Source organism: Rhipicephalus sanguineus, chromosome 3 (assembly GCF_013339695.2).
Source record: "Rhipicephalus sanguineus isolate Rsan-2018 chromosome 3, BIME_Rsan_1.4, whole genome shotgun sequence".
NCBI lineage: Eukaryota > Metazoa > Arthropoda > Arachnida > Ixodida > Ixodidae > Rhipicephalus > Rhipicephalus sanguineus.
Window position 1 is genome coordinate 216,973,197 of NC_051178.1, and position 25,972 is coordinate 216,999,168.

General features: G+C 47.1%; 2 protein-coding genes across 2 annotated transcripts in view; both read right to left on the reverse strand.

Annotated features, from left to right (window-relative positions):
- LOC119388290 (protein SEC13 homolog) overlaps positions 1 to 25,972 on the reverse strand; it is a 492,033-nt gene that overhangs the window by 107,878 nt on the left and 358,183 nt on the right.
- LOC119388291 (disintegrin and metalloproteinase domain-containing protein 11) overlaps positions 17,363 to 25,972 on the reverse strand; it is a 483,088-nt gene continuing 474,478 nt past the window's right edge. Inside the window, exon 30 of the mRNA XM_049413903.1 lies at positions 17,363 to 17,597. Coding sequence (XP_049269860.1) covers positions 17,556 to 17,597 — 42 coding nt within the window. The 3' untranslated portion in view covers positions 17,363 to 17,555. The remainder of the gene's footprint in view (positions 17,598 to 25,972) is intronic.

Here is a 25,972-nt window from a genome sequence, read left to right on the forward strand (position 1 = left end):
GACAAATTTCTCTTAAACAAACCATCGAAAGAAGATTATCAAAGTCAAGTTTTCGGATAAATTCTCTGTTGACATACCGAAGTGAAGTCGCACGCAGAAAGCGATAAATACTGCCCTTCAGAGCTTTATTTTTTGTGCTCCGTTTTAGTAACCCTTCCGGCCCCAATCAAAGCTCATTTTTATGGCAGTTATGAAGCACAGTGTACCGGCACCGGTGGAACGGGCTCCTTTTAGTTTTCTCGCATCGATGTCATGGACATCAGCATTAAAGTGAGCTAGAATAGGGTAGTGGGCTCACTCGCCGGCGGGAGAGTATTTCGACGCGCGTTAAAAAAGTGCGGCCGGTGCGGCCCTCTGGCGGGCGTCTGGCCGTTGCCAGGCGAGCGAGACCGGCGAGACGGAGACACGGAGACGCGGTGGCTCCGGCCATCGTATCGATAGTATGCGCTCCCCTTCTGCGGTAGTGTTATGTTATTTCGGCAGAGTAAAAAGCTGGGCTTGGTGTTCCCTGACTACTGTGCGATGGAGTTAGGAGAGGCCAGGATAGACGCACATCATTATCTTTGTTTATTGCTAGCGTGCACGCTTGTTGACATCCGACCGTCAGTTCGTACGTACGTGTTGCATATCGTGCTTTAATTGTGGTGTTAATTCTAATGCGGCCGGACTGCTCGCACTGAGCTTACAAGAGTGCCCCCTACCTCTAGGCCGCACACCTTGATTTAACAGCACTAACATTGTTTCATTTCGTTGTTGCTGCAAGTATAAATTCTGAGTGAACAAAGCAGTACAAAAGCGTGCACTGTCGGCGCAGAGCATTACGACGTTCGGCGACGAGTATGGCGAGTACGAACAAGGTTCTGTCTTCGGGAGAAGAAGCGGCGCGGCGGGAAATATGATGGGAATTCGCTAGAGCATATGGGCCCAACGATGACGGGCCGACCCCGAGTTTCGAGTGAGAGAAGCGTGTCGCCGCAACTGCACGACAAAACTCGTCGGGAAGAGAGACGTCGGCCGCCCAGCAACGAAGGGAATCCGATCCTGACTTGCGAGTGGCCAAAGCAGGAGCTCACGGACCGTTTAGCGGCGTCATATTATCATCACTGTATCGACAGCTAAAATAGTACTTAGTAAAAAACGCACCCCAAAGCCAAGGAAAAGGCACCAGCTCCGCAGTCTCATCAGTCTTCGCGACACCAAGTCAGTGAAGCTGTGCTAAATTTTACCCTTGAATGTTGCATTTGTGCGCTGTGACGTGCAGCTCATGCAGTCACTGCTTCATCGCAATGCCCACTGAATACTTTGTAATACCAAAGGAAACATGGCACTGCCGCAGAACCCAACGACGGTCGGAGTGCCGCCGCGGCCGCGTCTTCGTCGTCTAGGCAACCGCGACCGCCGCGCGCGGAGCAGCTCTGTGTACCACGTGACTTTTTTAACGCGCGGCCGAAATACTCTCCCCTCGCCGGCCGGCGCTATGCATTGCGGTGACGCCGCCAATGTCACAAAAACGTGCTTCGACGCGCCTCCGCGGCGCGGCGCCACCGTCGCACCAAATGTAGAGATCGTTGGCGCTGGGGCAGTTGCGAGGTGTTGGCAGTTGCTGGCTGTTTGGAGTGGCGGTCGGTGTGTGCGAGTTTTGTTTTTTTGAGAACTCTTCGCGCTTTGCATCCTCAATCTGCTAGGTCCTTCTGCGAACAGCGATGTGGCCTGACAAGCAGTGACCGTCTCACGAGGTTAAAATGCTTCCGCGGCGGCAAAACCACTGTTTTGCGCCAGGCTGTCGGACAGGTTACGTCCACGTTAAGGGCAGCACGAAGCCGTCTTTGTTAGGCGTTCCGAAGGATGCAGCCCTGAGGAAGCCCTGGGAAAGGAATTTGCATCGAGCGGACAAAGCACTGGACGACACATCTGCCATGTGTCAACTTCATTTTGCGCCGAAGTATGTGCTACGCGGTACTACGTGCATATATAATTGAAGGGAACGAAGTACGCACACCGCGTGGAAAACATTGCCTACGAGAGGACGCTGTGCCTACAATCCTGCCTAACTTGGCGTCGTATTTGACAAAGAAGACACCACGAGAAAGACCGACCCGAAAGAGAAAGCAATCGGGAAGCATTCAAGGCGAGAAGAAGGTACGTTCTCGTGCCATTGGCGATACTGTTCAAGCAAGCAACTGTGCCCAATATATGATGAATAAATGTTCATGTACTTGTACCCAGTACCTGAGGAGAGTGGCTTCCTGCTTTTCTTATCTGTGGATTTTTACAGTGTTTGCATAGGAATATTCAGTGCAGAAATGGCCAAATTACAGAGCCAAGGTACTGGAGATCTGCAGAAAGAATGAGCAGCTCCAAGTTTTTAAATGCTGTGAAATGTATAACATTAAGAGCTCGTGGTAAACTCCCGAGTGTGTGTCACGGTCAGCATCGGCAGTAATTTCACACGCTCGTAAAAGGCGTGCGTGACGAAAGTGGTGCCCAAGAAATGCAAAGAATCCAGTTTACAATTGATAGCCGCAAAACGCGTAAGCTTTGAAAAGTTCGCCATCGCTGCTTATCACTCGTAAGAGCAATTTATTGCATCTCAAATTTGCGCAGCATCCCTTTCATGCAGTTTAATCGCGCGTTCGCGCGAGTTACGGCGACAGAGTTTCAGAAAAGAATGTTTTCTGCAGCTTTACTCGCACGAGTACTAACGGTCTTCCGTGTGCTTCATTTAACATCAGATAACTATAGCTAACAGCAGAGCTGCATACACCATGCTACAGTGTTCTAGATGGTTACCATGCCTTACGCGCGCATGTAGGCCAACGCACCTAGCTCGCGCTAGTTTTTTTCTTTATTTTTTATTGTCTCAGCAACATCAGCATCACCGTTTACACTGCCGAAATTCGCGTACATTTCCGTCCAGTGCATATGATAACAGCGCACAAAAAAGCATGGCATCAGTTGCGCACAAACGCCTCCGTCAGGCAGTGCCCTACATTTAAGTCGCTGGTGGCGCCACCACACATGTGACATACCTGGCGTCAAGCAGGGGACCCCAGCAACAGGGATGTTGCCACCGCCTTCAATGCAGCACAAACGCGTTTAGAACGCGCTCTTTTCAGGCTGTGCCAAGGCAGCACAAACGCTACAAACGCGTTTCAAACGCACTGCATTGAGGCCGTGGCAAGTCACGTTCAAGTCAAGGAGCGTTTCAGAAGATGGAGGATGCGGAGGATAGACACTCGATTTTGCTGCGTCTACTCGCTAGGCTGTGTTTTCTGGCGCTACCATCGTATCTCGGAAACTGCATTGCCGGGTGCCTATACAGTAACTCTACCCACCACCATGACCACACCAACGCTCGTGCGGCGCGGCCGTCGGTCTCTGCTCTTTCACGAAAAGCACGGCGTGCGTGAGCCCAGTGGCGCGAGTACGTGCGTCGTACCGCCTCTACCAAGTGCGACACTTGGTCACGCAGTCAGCAATCGATCCCTCGTCCTCATAACGGCGCGACATTTAGAAAAAAAAAAACAGAAACGAACACTTTCACAAAAAATGCGGATAATTGCTTTTCATGTGCATGTAGATATGCTATTGTGCCCGCGCGCCAACCATGCACTCCGGCGGAGTTGCTGTTTCCGATTGTTTATAGGATATCGCCAATTTTCAATACGGTAGCTTATTTCACCGCTAACTTGAAGTCCCAATCAGATCCTACAAGGGATGTTTTAGGAATGATCCCTATGCACATGTCTAAAGGACATCCTAAAAACCACCTTGTTGGGATGTGGGACGTTTGGACTTTTTTGGGAAGTCCCTGGGATGTAGTGTGTTGTCTGGGTTCATAATTACAGTTGAGACTCGAAGTGATGACCACGCTTCTAAATTATTTCATTAAATAGGGCAGTTCATAAAACTGAGAAATGAATTTTCCAGTTGTTCGAAATCTAATATTGTGATGTAGTGACACCCAAAAGCTGCTGCGGCATTGTATTTGCTGCTAACCCACACTGTGCGTGTGAGAACTCTGTGAGTGCAGCTCGTGCATAGCGAGCCTCCCATGTCGCCTGGAAGCGGGAGGCGACTAGCAGCTAGCTGGGAGGCAGTGCAACTAGCTAGGTCACACGTACCCAATGTTGATGTGTGAGGATGGGGAGGACGAATGCAGCAATTGTGCGAAGAGGCTGAGCTGAGAGGAGACCCTGAAATAATGAAAGCAACCACCGTAGTGTTTATAGGGTCCACTAAACCATCGCCACTCCAATCTGGTGCATAAGAGCACTGCCGACTGCCGTGTCCGTTGTTCAGTGCGGCGAGCAACTACGTTAAAATGTGGTTGCCACTAGGATGGCTGGATGCTTTAATGCAATGGTGTTAGAGTGAAAGCCATCTGTGTCAAATTTCAAGAAAAAGAATTATAGCTTTTTAAACCCGTTTATTTCCAAACACATTTTGTTAAATTATTTGGTGCAAAGTTACATTGAGCCTTACGGGTACTTGCCGGGGAACTGCAATTTCTTCAATTGGCAAGTTCGTAAAATCGGGTGAATACTCTTTTTTGTGTGGTGTCACGGATCTTGAGATGACTAGACATCAAGCACTGCAGTAATTTTAGAAATTAAATTATTAATCTTTTAATCAGAACTGAGACAGCTGGCCATGGGTGCCTTTCAATCCTGTGAAGAGCCCGTTGCTGCTTTAAATTGTTTCAACATGATGAATTGACCGATTTCACCTGCTACCATATGGGTGCCAGCTCAGTGGGGTTTACATTTAAATTCGTGCAAGCATCGCTGAATGAACCAATTTCTGCACTTGCTCTTACATCCCAGCGTCACAATGCCAGATCAGTTCAATCACAGCATGGACAGAATTCCAACACCTAAAGTTTTCCGGGAAAGGTGTCCATTGAGACAATTCAGGGTCATGATAACCGGCCGGGTTACGCTAATGAGCAGTTTGCAAAAATCTGCAAGATGGTCTTCCTGCAAGGATTTTTTTCCTTCAACTAAGCAGTCTTGTTCAAAGACTGCTTAGTTGTGCTTTTGCGGCTCCTAATCCCAGTGAAGAACACCACACAGGCTTTTACAGCAAAAGCTGTTATGAGGTCACAAGGGCAGTTTTTGGCGCCGTAGTTCCGTGCCGCCGGTGTCCGTAACCACTATCGCTCGAAATAAGAAAAAAAAAGAAACGAAATAAGAAAAAACTTCCAGGATGGAACAAGGTTCGAACTTCGGCCCTCTGCGTGGGAGCCCAGTATTTTACCTCAGAGCCATGCTGGTGCTTGAAACTGCTCTGCAAAAAGACCCTATACAGGCTTAATGTCGGGAAGGAGCCACATTAACATATGTAATGTAGCATGGTAGAAGAGTAAAATAACAACCCAGCGTCACACAACGCGAATTCTGTAACCAGGCGTCACACAATGCGAATTGCGAAACGAGTGGGTTGTTGAATGCTTCCAACCCATTACAAAAGGCTCTGCCATAATTCTTTATCGTCATCAGCCACAGCTTCAACAAAGAGCACATAATGCATTCCAGGTGTTTAACGGGCACCACGGTTCTCCGCAGAATGACGAAAAATTGCATAGTGGTTGCTTCCCTACTTCAAAAATTATGATTTATAGCGTAGTGTGTTCCTCGCTAGAGTGCCTCGATGCGCGCGCCCCCGCTTAGAGTGGTGTCAGCTTTTGAAAGGGCGGGTGCCGCCTCCTCGGCCTTGGCGGCAGCGTGGCCGCCATTTTGAATCCCCCGCCCGGTCTGTTGTGCATGGCGCGCGTGCTGTTTTTAGGTCGGCGCTCGTTTCCCTCCAGTTTTATGCGCTCGCTACCGTCACCATGGCCGGGTGTTGCGTGCCGCAGTGCACCAATCATTCCAGAAACGCTGGGAGCTGTATCGTCTTAGAAGATACGAGGTTTCTTTGGACAGTAAAAATCAAACGTGACAAGCGGCATCCGAAAAACACATTATGCCCTTGCAGCCTAAGTTTCCGGCCGGTATTTCGAATGCACATGCAAGGATAACTTCTGCCGGTGTTAACCTTGCGTAATAAATGGACACACTGAGATCAGCTACACGCTTAAAATGCTTTGGTTCACGTGTGCATGAATCCTGCATTTTTCTTCGCAAACATTCTTTACTGCATTTGGTTGGTCCTGTATCTGCCTTTGATTTTTGCTTTCGCTATTTTTGTGATTTTGAAATGTATCATGGAATATATTATGCTTGTTTGTCTGCAGACCAATCCTTTTTTCCTAATAATAATTATTTGTGAGAATTTACGTCCAAGAATTCGATATGATTATAAGAGGCACAATTATAGTGGAAGGCTCCCGAAATTTTGACCATCTGTTGTTCTTTAACGTACACCTAAATCTAAGTACGCGGGCCTCTTTCATTTCACCTCCATCGAAATGGGGCCGCTGCGGCCGGGATTCGATCCCGCAACCTTCGGGTCACCAGTCAAGCACCATATCTAAAACCGCGGCGGGTTCTTGTTTTTTATATTCCTTTCCGTGTTTCAAGTACGCCTTCTGTGCTGGTCTGATGCCCATGTCTGTATGTGTGCAGTTAAATGTTTTTTATCCTTCCCTGTCTGTGATTAAAGGTTACATGTTCGTCCTCTCCAAAATAATTACGCAGTTCCTCTTTTTTTAATCATTTATACGATCACTGTGAATCGACTAGTGGCAGTTGTGTTTTATTGTTTAATTTGCGTTTTATTTGTGTAATTGCTTCTGTCAGCGCAGCATTAATGCGCACAAATAAATGGCCTGTACACTGGATATTAACGCGCGCGCGCACGCACGCACGCACGCACGCACACACACACACACACACACATTCAGTATTTTATTTCTTTGAGCAAGCATAATTTAATTATTTATTAATAATGTAAGCCCTGACGGCTCATACAGGAATGCGCATACAAACAGTTCTCGCGAAGCGTCTATACAAAGACGCATGAAAACAACAAGACGGGGAAGCATTGTGTACAGTAAACACGCTATGTCAGTAAAAAAATACAAGAAACGAAGTCGAGTTGTACAATGAGTACGTCACAAAAACCAGTTAATGAAATAAAACTCACAGGGTCTTTATGCGTTCGCTTAAGACGGCTCGAAAGCGAAAGCCATCTTCTTAGTTTTTTGCGCACCTAGCGCGGTTTTGCATTGCCTCCAAGATCGGAGGCACCTTACCTGTTTTTGCACTGCCTCCGTGATCTGCCCACTTTTGACCAAGCTACGATGTCATGTGATAACGGCATCATATGACGTCACGCCAAAATTTGTGAAGCCATGATGACGTGATATGGTGACGTCATCACGTGACGATGACTTTTTGCATCCCTCGTCCCCGACGTCGTGGTACGCTGACGCCGTAGACGCGGGACGCGGACGGTGAAATTTCGCGTTTGATGAGGCATATAAGGCTTTCGCCTTAAAAAATGCGTCCGCCACGGTGGTATACTGGTGACGGAGCTCGGCTGCTGACCCGAAAGTCACGGGTTCGATCCCGGCCGCGGCGGTCGCATTTAGGTGGTGGAGAAATGCTAGAGGCCCGTGTACTGTGCGATGTCAGTGCAGGTTAAATAACACCAGATGGTCAAAATTCATGGCGCCCTCCACTACGGCGTGCCTCATAATCATATCATGGTTCTGGCAAGTAACACCCCAGATATTATTATTAATAAAAGAGACAAATAAACGACGCCCTGCACCTGCCGCACGAAGTGTAAAACAGTATTGGAAACACTGAATAAATTGTGCATGCAATTGGGCATGTGAGAAAAGCTGCAGATATAGAAAAAGAAACTGCAGATACAAAAGAAAGAAAAACGCACTGATACTGCGCGCATGCAAAGTTTTACGGCATACTACTCAACAACGTATTCATCGTTTTGATAAGGACTCAAGGTGCAACTCGAGTGCCGAGACACTAGCGGCTACAGTTTGTGAGCAAGGAATGTCAGCAATAATAATGACAAAGAAGCTTTCGTTTCACTTTGGCAGGATATTCGCACCGCACTGCCCCTCGGCCCTTTATTCTGTGTACAATATGCATGATGTCGTTTATAATAAACGCGAGTAAATTGTTTGCAAACTTAGCAAAATGAGCCACCTTAATCGCGCTTAGGTAGCTTCGCAACACTAAATTGTGTGTGTTCAGATACATATACTGCTGCTGCTGACATGTATACGAATACTTTAAACGATTATTTGTGTATATGGAATGCAGAGCTTACGAGAAAATTAGGTAAGGCTTTAGACTTTGTTCTTTCTGGCGTAAGGAAGAGGATTCGTTTTCAACATAACAGAGTGTACGTCTACCTTCAGCGCATAATGCACAGGCCGTCAGCTTACATGAATCACATGCTTCCTTAATAAACATTTAGGCAACAACAGCAATAAAAGCTGCCCAGGCTACAAAAAAGAAAAGAAAAAGAGAAAGCTCACTAGCGTGCACTTTTTTCCGGACGTATCCGCGCACCGCAAGCGCTTTGTGTGGCGCGTTTCGCATGCTGCCGAGCTGCGGCGGGATTCGCAATGGCGGCCGTCGTAGCAGACGACGCGCCTGTCCTCACCCTCAGCGGAGCGCGCGGGCATCAAGGCACCCTATTCCTCGCAAGAGCAATACGCCACCTGACGGTGGGCTTTTCGTCAGTTTCGCTTCGCTACAGTGAACTAAAAGAACTGTATTCTAAAGTATTCTAGTACACTGTAGCTTCGCAAAGGAGCGTGGGATAGCCAGCGCCATCTTGAGGGCATAGAAAGCGAGCCGTCAAATGCGTGAGTGCTGTGATGTTTGTGTTGGCGGCTAGCAGGGGCGTAGCCAAGGGGGGGGGGGTGGTTGGGGGGGTTCAAACCCCTCCCGAAATTTTTCAATTTTGCTTGCGTATATAGGCACGCACACATACAAACGCACGCACGAACATACATAAAGTATGGTTGAACCCCCCCCCCCCCCCCCCGAAAAAAATTTCTGGCTACGCCCCTGGCGACTAGTTCTCCGTGTCATCCGCTGAAATCTCACCGTTTGCGTGCTTGAACGAGCTCTTAGTACTCTCCGTTGGTCTTTCTGAGGTGCTTCCGCTGCACAATGAGCAACATTTTGTACCCTTCAACGGGTTGGACGAGCAGTTTGGCTCGACTGCCGCGGTTGCGGGACCGTGACCACAGCCAACTCGCGTGCGCGCCCGGACTGGGAAAAAAAAATCTCACCGAAAGCTACAAAATTCTCACCCAAGGAAAGGAAGGACGTCACTGTCGCGGAACTACGCGAACGCAACCGTGGAAAATCCTGTCTGCCGCAAGCCACACCACGCAACTATTTTCCGGACGCCACGCGTTGGGTATATTAGTATGCAGTGGCGTAGCCAGGGGGAGCGGGGGGGCACACCGGGCCCGTGCCCCCCCCCCCCCCCCGGATTTTTTCTGCCATGGCACACAGAGCACAAAATGACACTCGACCACATCTGCCTGTCCGGCCCCAACTTCAGATCAAGGTGGTCCCCCCCCCCCCCGAAAAAAATTTCTGGCTACGCCCTTGTTTGTCTGTACTAAAAAAATGTTGACACGTGGCTTACGATATGCGAGTACTGTTGCTGCTACTAAATGAACGGTACGCAACTTCATTTTTATATTTCTGGCTGGCCTTACGAACCCTCGCAGTATTTCTGCACAAACAATCTATCGCAATTCACCGCATGCAGGCAAGCAAGGCTACACATGGCGCTGTGAAATAAGCACGTCCGTTTCTGTAGCGCGAACGGCGCCCTTCCGCACGCCCGTTTGACATCACGTACGGAGAGAGAGCACGTGCGTTGGTTGTTCATGTTTTATCGCGTACCTTATCGCTGTTCTCGTCGCGATATACTCTATGGTGGCACATGGGAACGCAGCACGTCTGCACCATTGTAGCACGCCGTCTCTACGAAAAACGTTGATGACAGAATTCACGATTCGGCGGTGCTGAAATGTCACGCGCTGGCACGTTGCCGAAGCCTGCGTCGTCTGTTGCGGTGCGCTCACAATGGCGGCAGACGGTAGTTTGCGTGCGCGGCGCTAGGGGCGCCCTCTTTCGAAAAGGGCCAGGTATACGTGTGGGCACGAGTCTACATGAAGCCTTGGGTTTTAGGGACAACAATGGATTGATTGATTGATATGTGTGTTTTATTGGCGCAAGGGCCATTCTTGGCCAAAGAGCGCCATGAACAGTGGTGAAAAAGTAGCAATGACCCGTGATTTACGATATGTAAAGGATGTGAGCTATGATAGTGTTACGTGGCTGTATACGGGCCTAAAATTCCGCACGCTTTGGCGGTTAAAACATATAAAGATTAAAATCATGGGGATGACGTGAAATGTGTGCAGCGGGAATGGATGGCAATGCTCGTGGTGATAGAGCTATGGTGTAGATATATGGCATAAGCACGAGTGCCTCGTCACCGCCCTTGATTCCAAGGGCCGCGAGGCAGGTGCTTTTTGCGTGTAGCTACCGCAGCAGCGACCTCTACTCAGAGGTCGCGCTGTGGATTTCCTCGGTATATCACATGAAAACTAAGCACGTCGTTGATAAACGCGAGCAATGAATCATATTTAAAAAGCGGATCCCTACCGACGAACATGGAAGGATGCAGTGGAAATTGCTGTCGGTAGGGTATTAGAAAGTGCTTCTTTCTCAAAGCGTCTAATTCTTTGCACTGAATGAGGACGTGAAGCACCGTAAGTGGTTCTCCACATCCCTCACACTTGGGCGGATCACCACCGGACAAAAGGTGTGCGTGTGTGCTATGTGTGTGACCGATACGTAGCCGACAGAGTGTTACATCTGTGCGGCGTGTTCTTGATGTGGATGGCCAGTCACCGAGGTAGGGCTTGATGACATGTAATTTATTATGCAGTTGTCGGTCCCATGTACGCTGCCAGTAATCTCTCAGCTTTTTCCTCAGGAAAGGTTTCAAGTCGATTGCGGGAACAGCTATAGATGATTGGGGAGCGTTTGCATGGACTGATGTTGCAAGCGCATCTGCCTGTTCGTTTCCCTCGATTTCACGGTGCCCTGGCACCCAGCATACAACTACATGCTGTCTGGAACTGTAAATGTCACACAGGAGGGAGTATAGTGAGACAATGACTGGGTTTTTGTACTTTCTGGTAGTTTTCAAAGTTTTCACGACGCTTAACGAATCAGTATATACGACTGCATTACTTATTCCTAATTCTTTAATGTGTTTTGCTGCCGCCAGTACTGCGTAAGCCTCCGCTGTGAAGATGCTCGTGCTTGGGTGAAGAACACCAGCATCTGAAAAAGATGGGCCGATCGCTGCGTAGGACACACCTGCGTGAGACTTGGAAGCGTCAGTGAAAAATTCGGGACAAGCGTATTTGTGTGTCAGTTCACGAAAGTACATTTGGATGTGTAGAGGTGGGGCATGCTTTGTGACATCTACGAAAGATGTGTCACAATCTATAACCTGCCATTTCCATGGCGCGGCGTGTAAAGTTGGAGCCATTAGGCGGTGATCGAGCAATGGGACGCCTGTTTCCTCAGCTAGTGCTCGCACACGTAGCGAGAAGGGCTTTTTCACAGTGGGTCGATTTTGAAAGACCTGGCAGGTGGACATGTCATTTACGACAGGGTATGTGGGATGGTCCGTGCTTGCATTAATCTTCAAAAATACATAAAAGATAGGTACGATCTTTGTATATGTAGCGACCATTCGTCCGATTCCGCGTAAAGGCTTTCCACGGGGCTTGTTCGAAAGGCACCCGTAGAAAGGCGAATGCCTAAATGGTGGACAGGGTCCAGCATTTTCAAGACTGTTGGTGTCGCTGACTGGTATACTATCGCCCCATAGTCTAGACGCGTGCGTATCAGGCTTTTATAGAGACTCATGAGACATTTTCTGTCGCTGCCCCAAGTTGTGCGGGACAGCACCTTTAGGATGTTCATTGTCTTCATGCATTTCTCCTTAATGTACTTAATGTGTGGTACAAACGTGAGCTTCGTGTCTAGAACTATGCCTAAAAACTTCTGCTCTCTTTTAACAGCTACAAGCTCACCCTGCAACTCTATATGGGGATCGGGGTGGAGGCCTCTCTTCCTGGAGAACAGAACGCAGGAGCTCTTTTGTGGATTCAGACGGAAACCGTTCTCGTCTGCCCATTTGCAGACCTTGTTGACACAGAGCTGAACCTGTCGCTCGCATGATGAGAGATTACAGGATTTAAAACCTATTTGTAAATCGTCAACGTATGTTGAATAAAACATGTTACGTGGGATGTACGAACGCAGGGAATTCATTTTTATAATAAACAGTGTGCAACTGAGGACACCGCCCTGTGGCACTCCAGTTTCTTGCACAAATGGTCGAGACAATACATTGCCCACTCGAACACGGAATGTGCGATTGGACAGGTAGCTCTCGATCACATTTAGCATATTACCACGTATACCTAGGTGTGAGAGGTCTCTCAATATTCCGAACCGCCACGTGGTATCGTATGCCTTTTCCATGTCAAGGAAGAGAGATAGAAAAAAACTGCTTATGAACAAAAGCCTCGCGTATTTGTGACTCTATGCGAATGAGATGGTCGGCGGTGGACCGACCCTCTCGGAATCCGCACTGGTATGGGTCGAGGAGTTTGTTTGATTCAAGGAAATGTAGTAGTCGGCAGTTTATCATCTTTTCAAATAGTTTGCAGAGGCAGCTAGTCAGGGCTATAGGCCTGTAACTTGAAACCAGGATGGATCCTTGCCCTGTTTCAGGATAGGTATTACTATGGCCTCTTTCCACGCAGAGGGAATCTCGCCGGAAGACCATACAGTGGTTTACAGGCACAGGAGAGTTTTTTGTGTTTCATGGGGTAAGTGTTTCAGCATTTGATATATACACGGTCAGAGCCTGGCGCAGATTTGCTGCAGCAGTTTAGCGCTGCCTGCAGCTCAGCTAAGTGGAATGGTTCGTTGTATGGCTCTTGTTTTGCACATTTCCTTTCTAGTTTTTCTCTTTCTATTCTCTCTTTATACCGTTTGAATGTATCTGAATAGTGCGATGAGCTGGATACGTGCTCAAAGTGGAGCGCCCAGGAAGTTTGCTTGGTCTTCAAGGCTGTTGCCCTCTGTGTCTACTAAAGGGAGTGAGTGTGTCTGTCGGCCTCTTATTCTATTTACCCTGTTCCAGACCTTGCCTTCATCTGTGTAGGAATTGATGTCGGATAAAAACTTCACCCAACTATATCTTCTAGCCTGTCGGCGCGTTCTTCTTCCTTGGGACTTTACTTGCTTGAAATTGATCAGATTCTCTGCAGTAGGGGAGTCACGTAGTAAACCCCACGCTTTGTTCTGCTTTTTGCGAGCGTTCCTGCAGTCATCGTTCCACCACGGGACACGACGTCTGCAGGCACCACGACTTGTTTGGGGAATACATTTTGAAGCAGCGTCAACAATAAAAGCGGTAAATAATTAGCAGCAGAATCAATTCCTAAGGAAGAAATCTCGGCCCACGAGATACTGCTGAGACTCTGGTACTTCTCCCAATCAGCTCCGTCTACCTTCCAAGTTGGAGCCTGGGGTGAAAATTCGTTTTCTTTTGGCGTTCTCAGCAGTATGGGAAAGTGATCGCTCCCATAAGGGTTTTTTAATAACATCCCATTTAAAATCAGATAAAAGGGTGGGTGAAACGATGCTAAGATCAATGCACGAGTATGTTTTGTTCGCCAGGCTGAAAACGTGGGTTCCTTTCTCATTTAATAGGCATGCGTCAGTGGAAAAGATAAAATTCTCAATTAAACGCCCCTCGCGCATCGCTCCGTGGAGTCGCCCCACAAAGGGCTGGGGCATTAAAATCGCCAAGGACGATATATGGTTCAGGTAATTGATCCATTAAGGACTGAAACTCAGGTTTGTGCAGCTGGTGATGAGGGGGGATGTACAGTGAGCAGATGGTAACAAGTTTGTTTAAAATAACTGCTCGGACCGCCACTGCTTCGAGCGGCTGTTGTATCTGCAAACCTTGACACGCTACGCTCTTATCTATTATGATGGCAACGCCACCAGATGATGCGGTAGCTTCATCTCGGTCTTTACGGAAGATGACGTGGTGTCTAAGGAAGTTCGTGTGTTTTGTTTCAGGTGTGTTTCCTGTACACACAGCACTTTTGGCGAGTGTTCGTGTATGAGTTCTTGGATATCGTCGAGGTTCCTGAGAAGGCCTGACATTCCATTGTAAAATTTGTGTATCCATTTTGTGTGTAACTTAGTGCTGTGTGTACGGAGAGAGCTGTAGCCTTAAGTCACAGAGCCCTTTCCAGGCCCCGTGATGCGGGCTTTTTCTTTTCTGGCGCGCTCCAACGAGCTGCGCCGTTCCTTCGGCGCCTGTGACGCCGTTAAGCTTGCCGTTGTGTCCATCGCCTCGGCAGAGACGCTGGATGCCCGCTCGCGGGTTACGCGCACGGGTGTCAGAGTTTTGGGGCCTTCTGACGGCACAGAAGGCCCTGGGCCTGCAGATCCGGGGGCCTGCACGCCCTTTGGTTGCGGGGCAGCCCGGGCTGCTTCCGCTGAGGGAGCGGATGGCGCTGCCGCCCGTCCACTGTATGTGGTACGTGCGGCAGCCGCGAACCTCTGTGGCACTGCTCCCTGACGTGCCACATCCGCGAAAGTAGGACCCTGCGGAAAGGAGAGGCGTCTGCGCGCCTCCTTAAATGAGATATTTTCAGTTACCTTGAGTGTTATGATTTCTTTTTCTTTTTTCCATGAGGGACAACTGCGAGAGTAGGCTGGGTGCCCACCCTCGCAGTTTGCACAATGGTAAGTTTCAACACAGTTGTCTGCAGGGTGTTCATGCGAACTGCACTTTGCACAGGTTTGACGGCCACGGCAGCTCTGAGAGCCATGACCGAAACGCTGGCACTTGAAGCAACGGCGTGGGTTAGGGATGTATGGTCTAACTTTCAATTTCAAATAGCCTGTTTCTATATGTTCTGGCAGTGTGCTTGTACCAAATGTGACGATTAGGTGTTTAGTCAGGATTTCCTTGTCATCTCGCCTAATTTTGATTCGCTGTACTTTTGTCACGTGCTGTTCACTCCAGCCCTCGAGGAGATCACTTTCTGTCAATTCAAGCAGGTCTTGGTCTGATACTACACCTCGCGAGCTGTTGAGGGAACGGTGTGGTGTGACAGAGACAGGTGTGTTTCCGAACGAGACAAGTTTGGTCAGTTTTTCATACTGTGCTTTGTTTTGCACTTCAAGGAGAAGATCTCCGCTAGCCATTCTCGATGCCTGATAACCACGGCCGAGTGTTTCAGTGAGGCATTTTGACACAACAAAGGGGGATATTGTTCGGGCATTCTTGTCAGCTGTTTCGCAATGGATCACATGAAATCGCGGAAAAATTTTCTTGAGGTTTCATGAAGATGTTCACAGTGTCTTCGGTGCGTCCCCTCTTTGTGAGAGGACGATTGTTGGGACTGGAAAAGGCGGTTGAGGCCATAGATTATGGATGAATTCGGCAGCCATGCCAGCCGCCCTCCATGGAGCCCTACATGGGGACGCGACAGCACTTAGATATATATATAAGGCATGCCAACGTCAGCTGTACATAGCCACTATAACCAAATATAATGTGCCCAAGAGAGGGCACACACACAAGGTTAACCCTCGCCGCCAGGAAAAATCGGAAGTAACGAGAAGGGAGAAGTAGACAGGAAAGTTTAAAAGTGAGAGAGAAAGACGAAGATGAGGCGAGAGAGAGACAGGAAAAGGCGACTGCCGGTTTCCCCTGGGTGGGTCAGCCCAGGGGTGCCGTCTACGTGAAGCCGGGGCCAAAGAGGTGTGTTGCCTCTGCCGGGGGGCCTTTAAGGTCCAATCACCCGGCGTCGGCTCAACCCCCAGGATCCCCTTTTCCCCGGACACGGCAAAGCCACGCACGGCTAGGCGTGGGAGGGGGTCGAAACCCCCCCCCGTTAGCTCGGGTCCGTGGTGTCGCTACACACCAAACGCCTGCTTGTGCAGACGCCCCTGCGGGGAGGGACAACAATGGAAAGCTGAACACGTCCGCGATAGAAATAAGTAAGAGACGGTTAGAGTATTGGTGGCAGAAAAGTAGAGATAAAGTACAAATTTAAAATAAATAATGGGGGAAAATAAGGTCATTCTGCCTTAAGAGGCAGAGAGATGAACCGTGAATTTATATTTTTTGGTATAATAACATAGATTTAATCAATGTAGATAAGGCATTAGGACAACATGAAACAAGGAAGCTTTTTTTTCTTCTTTCTCTTTTTTTTTTTGCCTTCGAGCCTGGTGGCAGACATGTCACCGCCCCGTTATAAAGGGGACGCTCATAGCATCCATCCATCCATCCGGTCTATAAGGCTCCCATGATCTATTTCTTCAGTCTCAAAAATTTAATTCCCTCCCTCTCTTTCTCACGTCAACGTATGTTACAAAGCGTGGTGGGAGTGTTAAATAACAACCGGGCGTCGCACAATACGAAATGCGTAACTAGTGTGTCATTTAATGCTTCCAACCCATTACAAAAGGCTCATCCATAATTCATCGTCATCAGCCGTCGCATCATCAAAGTGCACATAATGCCTTAGGTGATACCTTGCTTCTCCGTAGAAGGACAAATAATGTCATGGTGGGTGCTTCCCAAACTCACAAAAATTATTTGTGACGTAGAGGGTACGTTGCTTGTGTACTTGTCCCAAATGCCACTCTTCCAGCTTTCGCTGTGACTGTGCTGCGCTTTCCGCGCAGGCCTGGCGTTTCTTCTTTTTTTCTTTTTCAAAAATAAGACTGGCATGCCTCGCTGCTGTTGAGTCTGTGTGTGGTGGACAAGGAACCTGTCACTGCAACTGGGAGCGGCAAAAGCACAACGAGCAAGAAACACAGTCTGTCAGTGCTTGATTTCATGTTCCCCCAGGGCTGGTCTGGCAACATCACCCACATGCCGATTCTGCCAGGAAACCTTGTACTTTGTGCTATGTTTACATTACAAAGGAAAAGTTGAGGTCCAGTAAAAGCTAGTCAATTTGGAAAAATTGCCCCAGGTAACCGAATTTTGAATTATCGAAAGTACCAAGAAAACAATAAACAAATGTCTATGACAATGTGTGATTACGTAAATGCTGTATTTATTTTGTATAAGAGCAGCGACTCCATCCACATCCCCATTTTCCGAATGAATGAGATCTTACCGTACAGCCCTGTGTTTTGGTTTGAGCCACAGAGATGGGTTCTCTCCAAATGTGAGCAGCAGTGATGATCACGCATGCATTTGCCGACGACTGCACAGGTTTGCCCAATGGTGGCTTGAATAGTGCGTCACGTGACAACACGATAGAAAGAGACCAGAGTGAAAGGGTTGTCATTTTAATGCATCCATGAGTACAAAGGAGAGAGCATCGCATGCCTACAGACTCAACACTGCTGACGTGTGATTAATGAGACTAGCGGCGTGCTACGATGACGACGACTAGTGCAGGATGGGGAGGGGGGCGGCAGTGCAGTCAGGGTCGGCGGCGGCGCCCCGCGGTCCCGGCCGCGGCCTCACTTGTAGTAGTTCCTCCGGTGAGCATCCCCGGGAGGCATCTGCAAGTGGACACACGCACCGGGTCACGCGGTCGCCGCCTCTCACCTCTCTCTCCAGTTGCGCAGTCCCCCGAGAGAGGACTGCTCAACTGCAGGCTTGCCGAGTGTACCCCGCACACGCCACCCGTCTCTCCCGGGACCAAACCTCGATGTACAGTGAGGTTTGACTCGAATGCAAGGAGAGGTCTGCAGCTGGTGTGGGGAGGGCACACTTGTTGCACGCAGCCCCAATCCACCAGCTGGACTGGGGCTCCAAGTAAGGCAGGCTCAAACAGGACTCTGTCTGTGGACATGTGGCACAGCGCGGTTGCTGCTGCTCACACACTGCCATTTGTACTGTCTCAGAAGGAAAGAAAGGAGCTTGCCTGAAGAAGCGATTTCACACACAAGGTCACCTGTGTTGCTGTTCCAACTCGCAATCCTTTAAGGTGTGAGGCCACTCTTCCCTTTTACCGCCTCGCAGATAACTAAGCCTAAAAAGACGAATGCTTTGCCATGATAATAGAGAGTATGAGAAGCTTAGGAATGAAATAGCTCTGAGAAGCACTGGGAATACTGTATTGTGAGTGCTAAATAGAATGTTATCACCAAGTAATGATTAAGGGACACCAACCAAGGACGTTGCAGCTGCTTGACAAGGGAACAGAGGTCGCATTTCTTAACGCAATAGGCAGCTTATTTAGACGAGTACCAAGACAAAAATGTTTGGCTTCGCTGTTTACTTGATACCAAGAAATTCCAAAAGAGTGCATGAAACAATCGTTAATGCACCTTCTCCTGTGACCCATCCAGAAAGTGCACCAAGGCTGGTATTTTGCAGTGATGCATTATGGTAGTCTTATCATCCACTGCCCATGGGCGTTAGCCTACACAGTACCGGCCTAAGCGTAGCTTGGCTCCATTCAATTCCCATCCCTAGCTCAGAAGCAAATAAGGCAAAGGTGACACGCTCACTGTATCCACAACAAGCAGTGTTACGATGTTTGGAATCTTCACCTGTGTCATGTTTCCACCTACACTATGTGTTTTGGGACGTTTTTATTTATTTGTACCACTCCAGAAAAATTCAGGCTTGGTAGTGCAATGGTGGAGCTGATGGCTACCTACAACAGCAAGTGCTGTGGGACAAAATATTTTCATTGAATGACTTAATCTATGGTAAATTTACATACCAAATGCTGTTACCAGGCAATTTCCAGTGGATCTCAACAAGAAATAGATCAAAACCAAGCCAAGAGAGAATGCGACTAAGCACAGAAAAGAAAGTGAAAATGTTATTGCAATGCAGTACTTCACTGCATCAACATATATTATATGCACGAAAAGAAAAATCCATACAAAAGCATTCAAATGGCCTCATACCTTAAATGCATGGCAACACATCATCACACAGATATAAAAGCTCAAGTGGGCAAGGAAACCTGTTTACCAGAGCCCACTGGTCATGCACCGTGCATACAGTCTGTCTGACAAACAATCCACAGTGCAACAAGTGAAATCATTTCCCCTCCATGATTGAAGCTAGTTTTGCCATAAAGAGAATGAATGCAGCACCTTGTGTACAAGCACTGACATTTGTTGACAGGTAAGTGTCGTTTCCTTCAGCACACTTGGATGGAGCGTGATTGTTTTTTTCTCTGGGCTTGTGCTGCCTGTGTACTGACAGCCTTGAAGGCAGTATGGCATGCCCCGTGGATGTGCTCAACCACTGGCAAGGGTTATTGCTACCTTCGGGCACTTGGTTTCTTGGGCTTCTGCATTCCTCTGCCACACCAATTGTCTTTGACAATTCCTGCTCATTAGGTTTGCTGTGTCGTAAACCGCCAGACAGCTATAATGCATGGCTGCACCTATGCTGCACTGTTCCATGTGGCACAGCAGCCAATCATGCAGCTACAGGTGCTGCTACTGAGTGTGTTGCAAAATATGTCAACAGCTGAAGAAAGCAAGAACATATGTGGGCCCCATTCAACGCGTCTATCACCATTTGTGAGCTTCAGTAAACCATGGTGCCCAACAACAATTAAAAATGGCCAGTGACCACAAAAGTTTATAAAATCAAACATGTTTTGACACCCGCATTGGGAGCCTTGTTCACAATGAAAATGACTCTGAAAATGGTGCAGTTTTGTTTGCTTTAAGATGTGATGTAGGCAATGTGCGTGAACGTGTGGGAAGTTGCCATCATTCAAGCCTCACAATCCAGACTTAATCGCAATGATAGCAGCTTCCCACATGGTCATGCACGTTGCCTACGTCACAGCACCATTCTCGTGGGTGTCCAAATGTCTTGGATTTCATAAACTTTTCTGGTCCGTGCCCATTTATAATTGCTGACATGTATGTTCCTAACCACACAGGTTTCTGTCCAACTTTTGACTTCACCATGGTGTATAGTTAATGAACGCAGTCCTTTGATATGGTAACTCATTATTCAGTACTGTATCTCCCTGCATAATTAACTGATCTGCAATTTGCATAAAAAGGAGCTTGCTCCATGAAACTTGGCTACTGTTTTCATATGTAAACATTTATACCATAGAAAGGATACAGCCTAAACTAACAATAAAATATTACTATTCCGTTACATCACCATCATCGATTCTGGCCTCACTGGGGATTGAGAGGACCCCCCAATGGAGAGCAGTCAAGACGGAGAGCCCTGCACTGGGTCACAAGTAAGTGAATTTAATTAGCTGCTTGTTTCTCTAAATGAAATCCCCCATTGATAACTGTCATGAATTGATCCTAAACAAAAATACCTTGTATAGTAGACCAACTCAGCTGCAGCACCAAACTCTGGGAGGTATGCCTGGACACTCAGTGGGAAAAAATCGTGCTTATGGTGAACAGCTTGGTAGCAAGTGGAACTCTGGTAGCAACTAAGAGCTTTGTGAATGAGTTCCAGCCACATTTCAGGGACTTTTTTTCTTCTATAGGCTCGATCAAGCCAGGTCATTCCTCAATGAGAACGCCAGTCTAGAGGCTCAAACTACATGGTTGCAGAATATTAATATGAACAGCTAGCTCAATTCCAAACCGGTATCTACGGGTCCCTTCATGAAAGGCTGTTATAACTTTTTACTAAGCAAGGGATCCTGACAAAATTTCGATACAGTTTTCAGAAATGTAAACCAAGTCAGAGCTGTGTTTTTGTGGTTCTCTTTGTCTGTGTGTGGATGCACTGCCATTTTAATATGTTTTACAAGCAATGAGCCCAAGCTGGCTTCAGAAAGGGCTGCTCTAAAACTGATTACAGCCATGTCATCAATCAAGTGAGAAATATGCTGAGTACAACACATAGGAGTAATAAAAGCCATTAGAGTCAGTAGATATAGTAGCTGTCTTGGAACCATTATGTTGCCAAGGAGTACTTGAAGCCAACTTGTACAAAGACTCCACAAGAAAAGAAAGATAATTGCAAACGAGGAATGGGTGGGGCAAGGAGGTAATACCATGCTTAAAAGTGCTTCAACGATTGCACTGGGAAGATTGGTGGAGAATATCTCGGCAACTTGCGGTACACAGATGCTCTTCAGTAATGATGGCGACAACTGCAAAACCTACCTAGGTGGTACTGGTGGACTATCTGGTTGTACACGACCTTGAGAACAGCAGCGCAAAGTTCAACACAACAGTTTAGCACCTGTGTATTTTCATTTGTTTGTCCACATTTTTAAAAATTTTGCGCTGCTGTCCTCAAGATCGTGAAGACCTGAACTGAGAAGTAGCTTGTAGAAGACAAGGGCCTGGTGAGATCACTTGTATGAGAGTGTGCATATCTTGGTCAATTACAGACGGGGGAGCTTACTCATGAAGTCTACGCAAGAATAAGGATGGGCGCAAATGGCAGCCACTCCCAACTTAACACTGTCCCAAAGAGAAAAGCGTTCAATCATTGAATTTCGCCAGCACTAATATGTTGGCTGAAACTTGTAGGATCACATAGGAAGTAAAAAAAGTGCAACAGAAGGAATAGGAGAAACAGACAGGAAGTGGATCCGACAGGGATAGTATCGACCTGTGCAGGTGAAAAGGACCAATAACCAATGGATGGCAGAGGGTTCAATGAAGAAATGTGCAGGCATAAAATGGAACTCAACATCACTACCTATATTCTCACCAACCTTGCTTCAACCTAAAAAACTGGCAAGATGCAAAAGCCTAGAAAAATTCGATCAAGTGCAGCAGAATTAATGGACGGTCTACTGTACTACTACATCATGATTTGTTTGATTCAGCGGCGGTCTCTACAACCTGCTTTACGTGCAAGGGAGGATGATGCAACGCATGCTCCTTGTATCAGCTGTCTTGAGTCAATGTGATTTTTATATGTTGCCTATATGGACAGTTTTTCTTAAAAGGAGCTTGGCATTCACTGTACAATCCTTCAAATGCTTGGCACACATTTTCACCACTGAAGAATGGAAGCTCGATGACTCAACATTCGGAGGATGTGTTTGGCACTGTGGTTTCTGTGCTGCCCCTACATCTGACAGGCACAGCCAGTGGCAGTGTGCTTCAATAGACAGCAGTGACTGGCTGTCACCAGGGCATCGAATGTTGGCTGCTTTGGACAACAGAGACTTCACAACAATGGCAACTTCAAAAATCTTGTTCAACCGAAATGAGTTTGGAATATCTTTATCCTGAATGAAGGAAAAAGAACATACACATAGTCATTTTTATTATATAAGGTGTTTCAAGAGACATGTCCGAAAATCGTCAAAGATAAGAAAAATGGAATATCTGCTGGCTGCCTTCATTACTCTTCCTCTTACGATGGCTAGAGACATCAATTACAGCACTAGCTAGTTAAAATTTTATTAGTGGAGACGGGCGGTAGAGTCAGGTGGGAGCCCTTCCTGCAAAGGGCCTTTGGCACTTTACTTTGAGAATTCCATAAAGTAATCTCAGCAGAGTGATCAAGTCTGACCAATCTTGCCAGCGAAACAGAAATGTGGATGCGTGCAATTGCCCTATTCTTCTGAGACGCCCAGAATGAGTGAGTGTCGTGATACCAACTATCGATCGGCTTCGCTTTGTGTGTATGTGGGATGTGCTTGGGATTACAGTTCACATGGCGGTTACGAATGTGGAAGAACTGCAATCATTGTCGTGAACAGTGTTGTCATTCTGGTCGTCTTCTAGTGGTGCTTTGGTTTTGCCATTGAATTTGTCGACGTTAATTACTCCGCAGTAATTACCAGAGGCCACTTTTATCAAAATCTCAAGGTGGCTCTTTGAAGGAACGACTTCAATCCGCCTCTTTCATTTGCCGTTTTGGTAGGGCTTTGGTAGGGGCCGGGAGAACCGGTAATGCCAGAAGTAAAGCCTCCGAGATGGGGAGATGTTTTACAACATTTCCTCTAGGGGAGTGCACATGCGTATCGTGGAAAGGGCGAATTCTCCCATTGGACCCGAATGCCTGTCCCGACTAATTAGAAAGTGAATTAATTCAATTACTGCCATAATTGATGTCTCTAGCCATCTGAGCATGTCTGCCTCTACAGAAAAAGTAATTATGAAGGCAGCAAGCAAATATTCCACTTCATTTACTTTTGAGAATTTTCGGATACATTTCCCGAAACGCCCTGGGTAATTCCACAAATTTCAGGCCTGACAAACTTTTGATGGTGATAGAAATGAAACAACTGCGTCACTTTTTATCCAGGGTGTTTTCTTTTTTTAGGCAATACAGAGTTTTTAATAAAAATACTACGACAGTCGGGCCTTTATCGTCTTGGCAAACAAACTCTAAGCCGAGGCGGAAAAACTTTGCCGCGCCTAGAGTTGCATGCAAATGAGTAATTAATGAAAATTCATTAATTAACTTTTAATGATTAACTTAAAAGCCGTTGTTTAATGGAACAGTTGTAAGATGTGACAATTTATAACATGCCCATTTCTTAAAAATTGCAAATGATGCATGTAATTAGAGATGATAATAATCGAAATTCAAGGCCCCGATCTAAGTGAAACCGAAACTGAGTTCACCGGGCATGCAGGAAATGCAGCATCTGTGTTACGTTCTTTGTCGAGAACAAAGGAACTTAAAATGACACATGTTGTGTGTTCCCGTCAATTTGATGATCATTGTATCTTTCAAACAGATCATAAATGGACAGCTTGTGGAGAATGACCATGGACGGCCAACGAGGACGCCGTCCCGAGAATCTTCGCCGATGCACCCTACTACACGAGTATTTCGACAAAGAAAGGAGCCTTGCGGAACAGGTGAGGTGCATGCTGATACCAACACATACCGTCGCTCAGTGTTCTGCCACAGCATAACGGTTGAGGAAGTTTGTGTCAAGACAGCTGTAGCGGCATTAACAAAGCTGACACCTTGCTCGGGCATTGAAATCAACCCAGTTAGCGCAGAGAAGTGAGTTCACTTCGGAAACAGGAACGTCACAAGTAACTGTATGGGGTCTCAAACTGTTTGCAGTGTAAGTGCACCAAGAAGCTGGCACAAAGCAAGTTGTATTGGCTCAAAAAAAAGCCTGTAATATCATACAGGCAATGCAATATCAGGAAGTCTCTTCGATTTCTGCGGACAAGAACACTGGCAAACGCTGATAAAAGTCTTCCAAGACTTTAGGTGATCAATGACTCCATTGTAAGCTCGAGAGAAAGACACGTAGTGGGCTTCCACCAAACCAACGCCTTGCTGTGACAACTTGCTTTGAAGCTGGCTGCAGAAAGTCAAGCACTGGCATGCAGTGCGAGCTGAGATACTAGAATGTACACACTGATGCATATGCGAAGCGCGAAATTTTATGAGTGTGTCAGGCAGCAGAATTTCAAAAGTGCATTTAGCTTCAACACCAACATTCTTTCAGCTCTGCAGGAGAAGACACAAGACATGGACAAGTTTAGTTGCCATGGCTTAATGCGATGAAAATATCAGCGTGAAACCTTCTGGAGAGCGATGGTGCAAAGACAACGACATGTGATCATGTTCCAAGGAGGGTAATCCATATTCGCAAACACTGCAGCACTCAGGTGTTGTATAGTTTTCACGTGTCTTGTTATAGTTGCCACTCCTTTTACAGCAAGGGTGATGTGTACTATGAGTGCTTTCATTATGTGCAGTGCCTTGCTCCCAACTCACTATTTTTTGTGCCTTTCCAGGAAAATGAACACTTGGTGTATTCGCTGCCTGCTAAAATATCAAAGCACCTGTGCTGTCTGAAATTTTGTTGGAGGCCACACTAATAGCTGAACAGGCTGGACTCTTTGTAAACTTTTGGACTAATGATAGCACTTGATGGAATCGCTCCCACTGGAGCTGTTTGGCATCAAAGATAGGCAGCTCATGATTCACAGCATTTGTAGGCACAATCGTTCTCAAGTTATTAACAAGGTGCTAACATGTGGCTGCATTATTGCCACGCATTCCCTCGGGTATTCAAGCTGCATTATTTTTCCAGCACAGGAAATCAAGTTCCACATCTCGTGGGCAGGGCTTCGCCTCATTTTGGATTTCCCTCACATTATCAAATCTCTAAAGGACTCCAAAACATTGGCATTATCAAAAAAAACCTGGAAAATGGACAAGGACACACTGCCACTGAAAGTCATGGCACACTTAAAATTAGCCCATTTGCAACCAAATGCTTTTGACAAAATGTGTGTCTATTCAGCTTTCTAGCTACTCAGCGAATAAGTTTTGAAAGGGCTTTTTCTTTACAAGTTGCAAAATATTTACCGTCCAGCCTAGCCAGCAAAGCAATTCAAGCTCCGTTGTGATGACATATGCCAGCTGTCATTCTGAGAAGAATTGATACCCGATGACTGGGAACAACCATGTGCCGCTCAGTGCAGAAACTGCTCTTGGAATTTGAGTGACGAGCACACACATCATCGCTCAACTACAGACACCTGCTGACAGCACAAATTGGAGAATGTTTTTGGAATTGTGAAGCAATCACTTGGGCGCCCCTCCCCAGAGCAGTTTTTTGTCAAATACTGCATTCTCAGTGATGCTACTGAGCAGGGGCGTAGCCAAGGGGGGGGGGGTTGGGGGGATTCAGACCCCCTCAAAAATTTTCAATTTTGCATATGTATATATGCACGCACACATACAAATGCACGCACGAACATACATAAAGTATGGTTGAAGCCCCCGGAAAAAAATTTCTGGCTACGCCCCTGCTACTGAGGACTTCTGATTTGGAGCAATTTTTGGAGCAGCACAATTTTCGTTTTGGAGCACTTTGGATCAGCAAAAAGTTCCATCTTGGAGCACTTTGAAGCAGCTAATTTGGCATTTTGGAGCACTCTGGAGCAGCTAATTTCACATCCTGGAGTAAACTGGAGCATCAAGTTGCATTTACATTCAAGCACCTGAATAATTATTATGGGGCTCT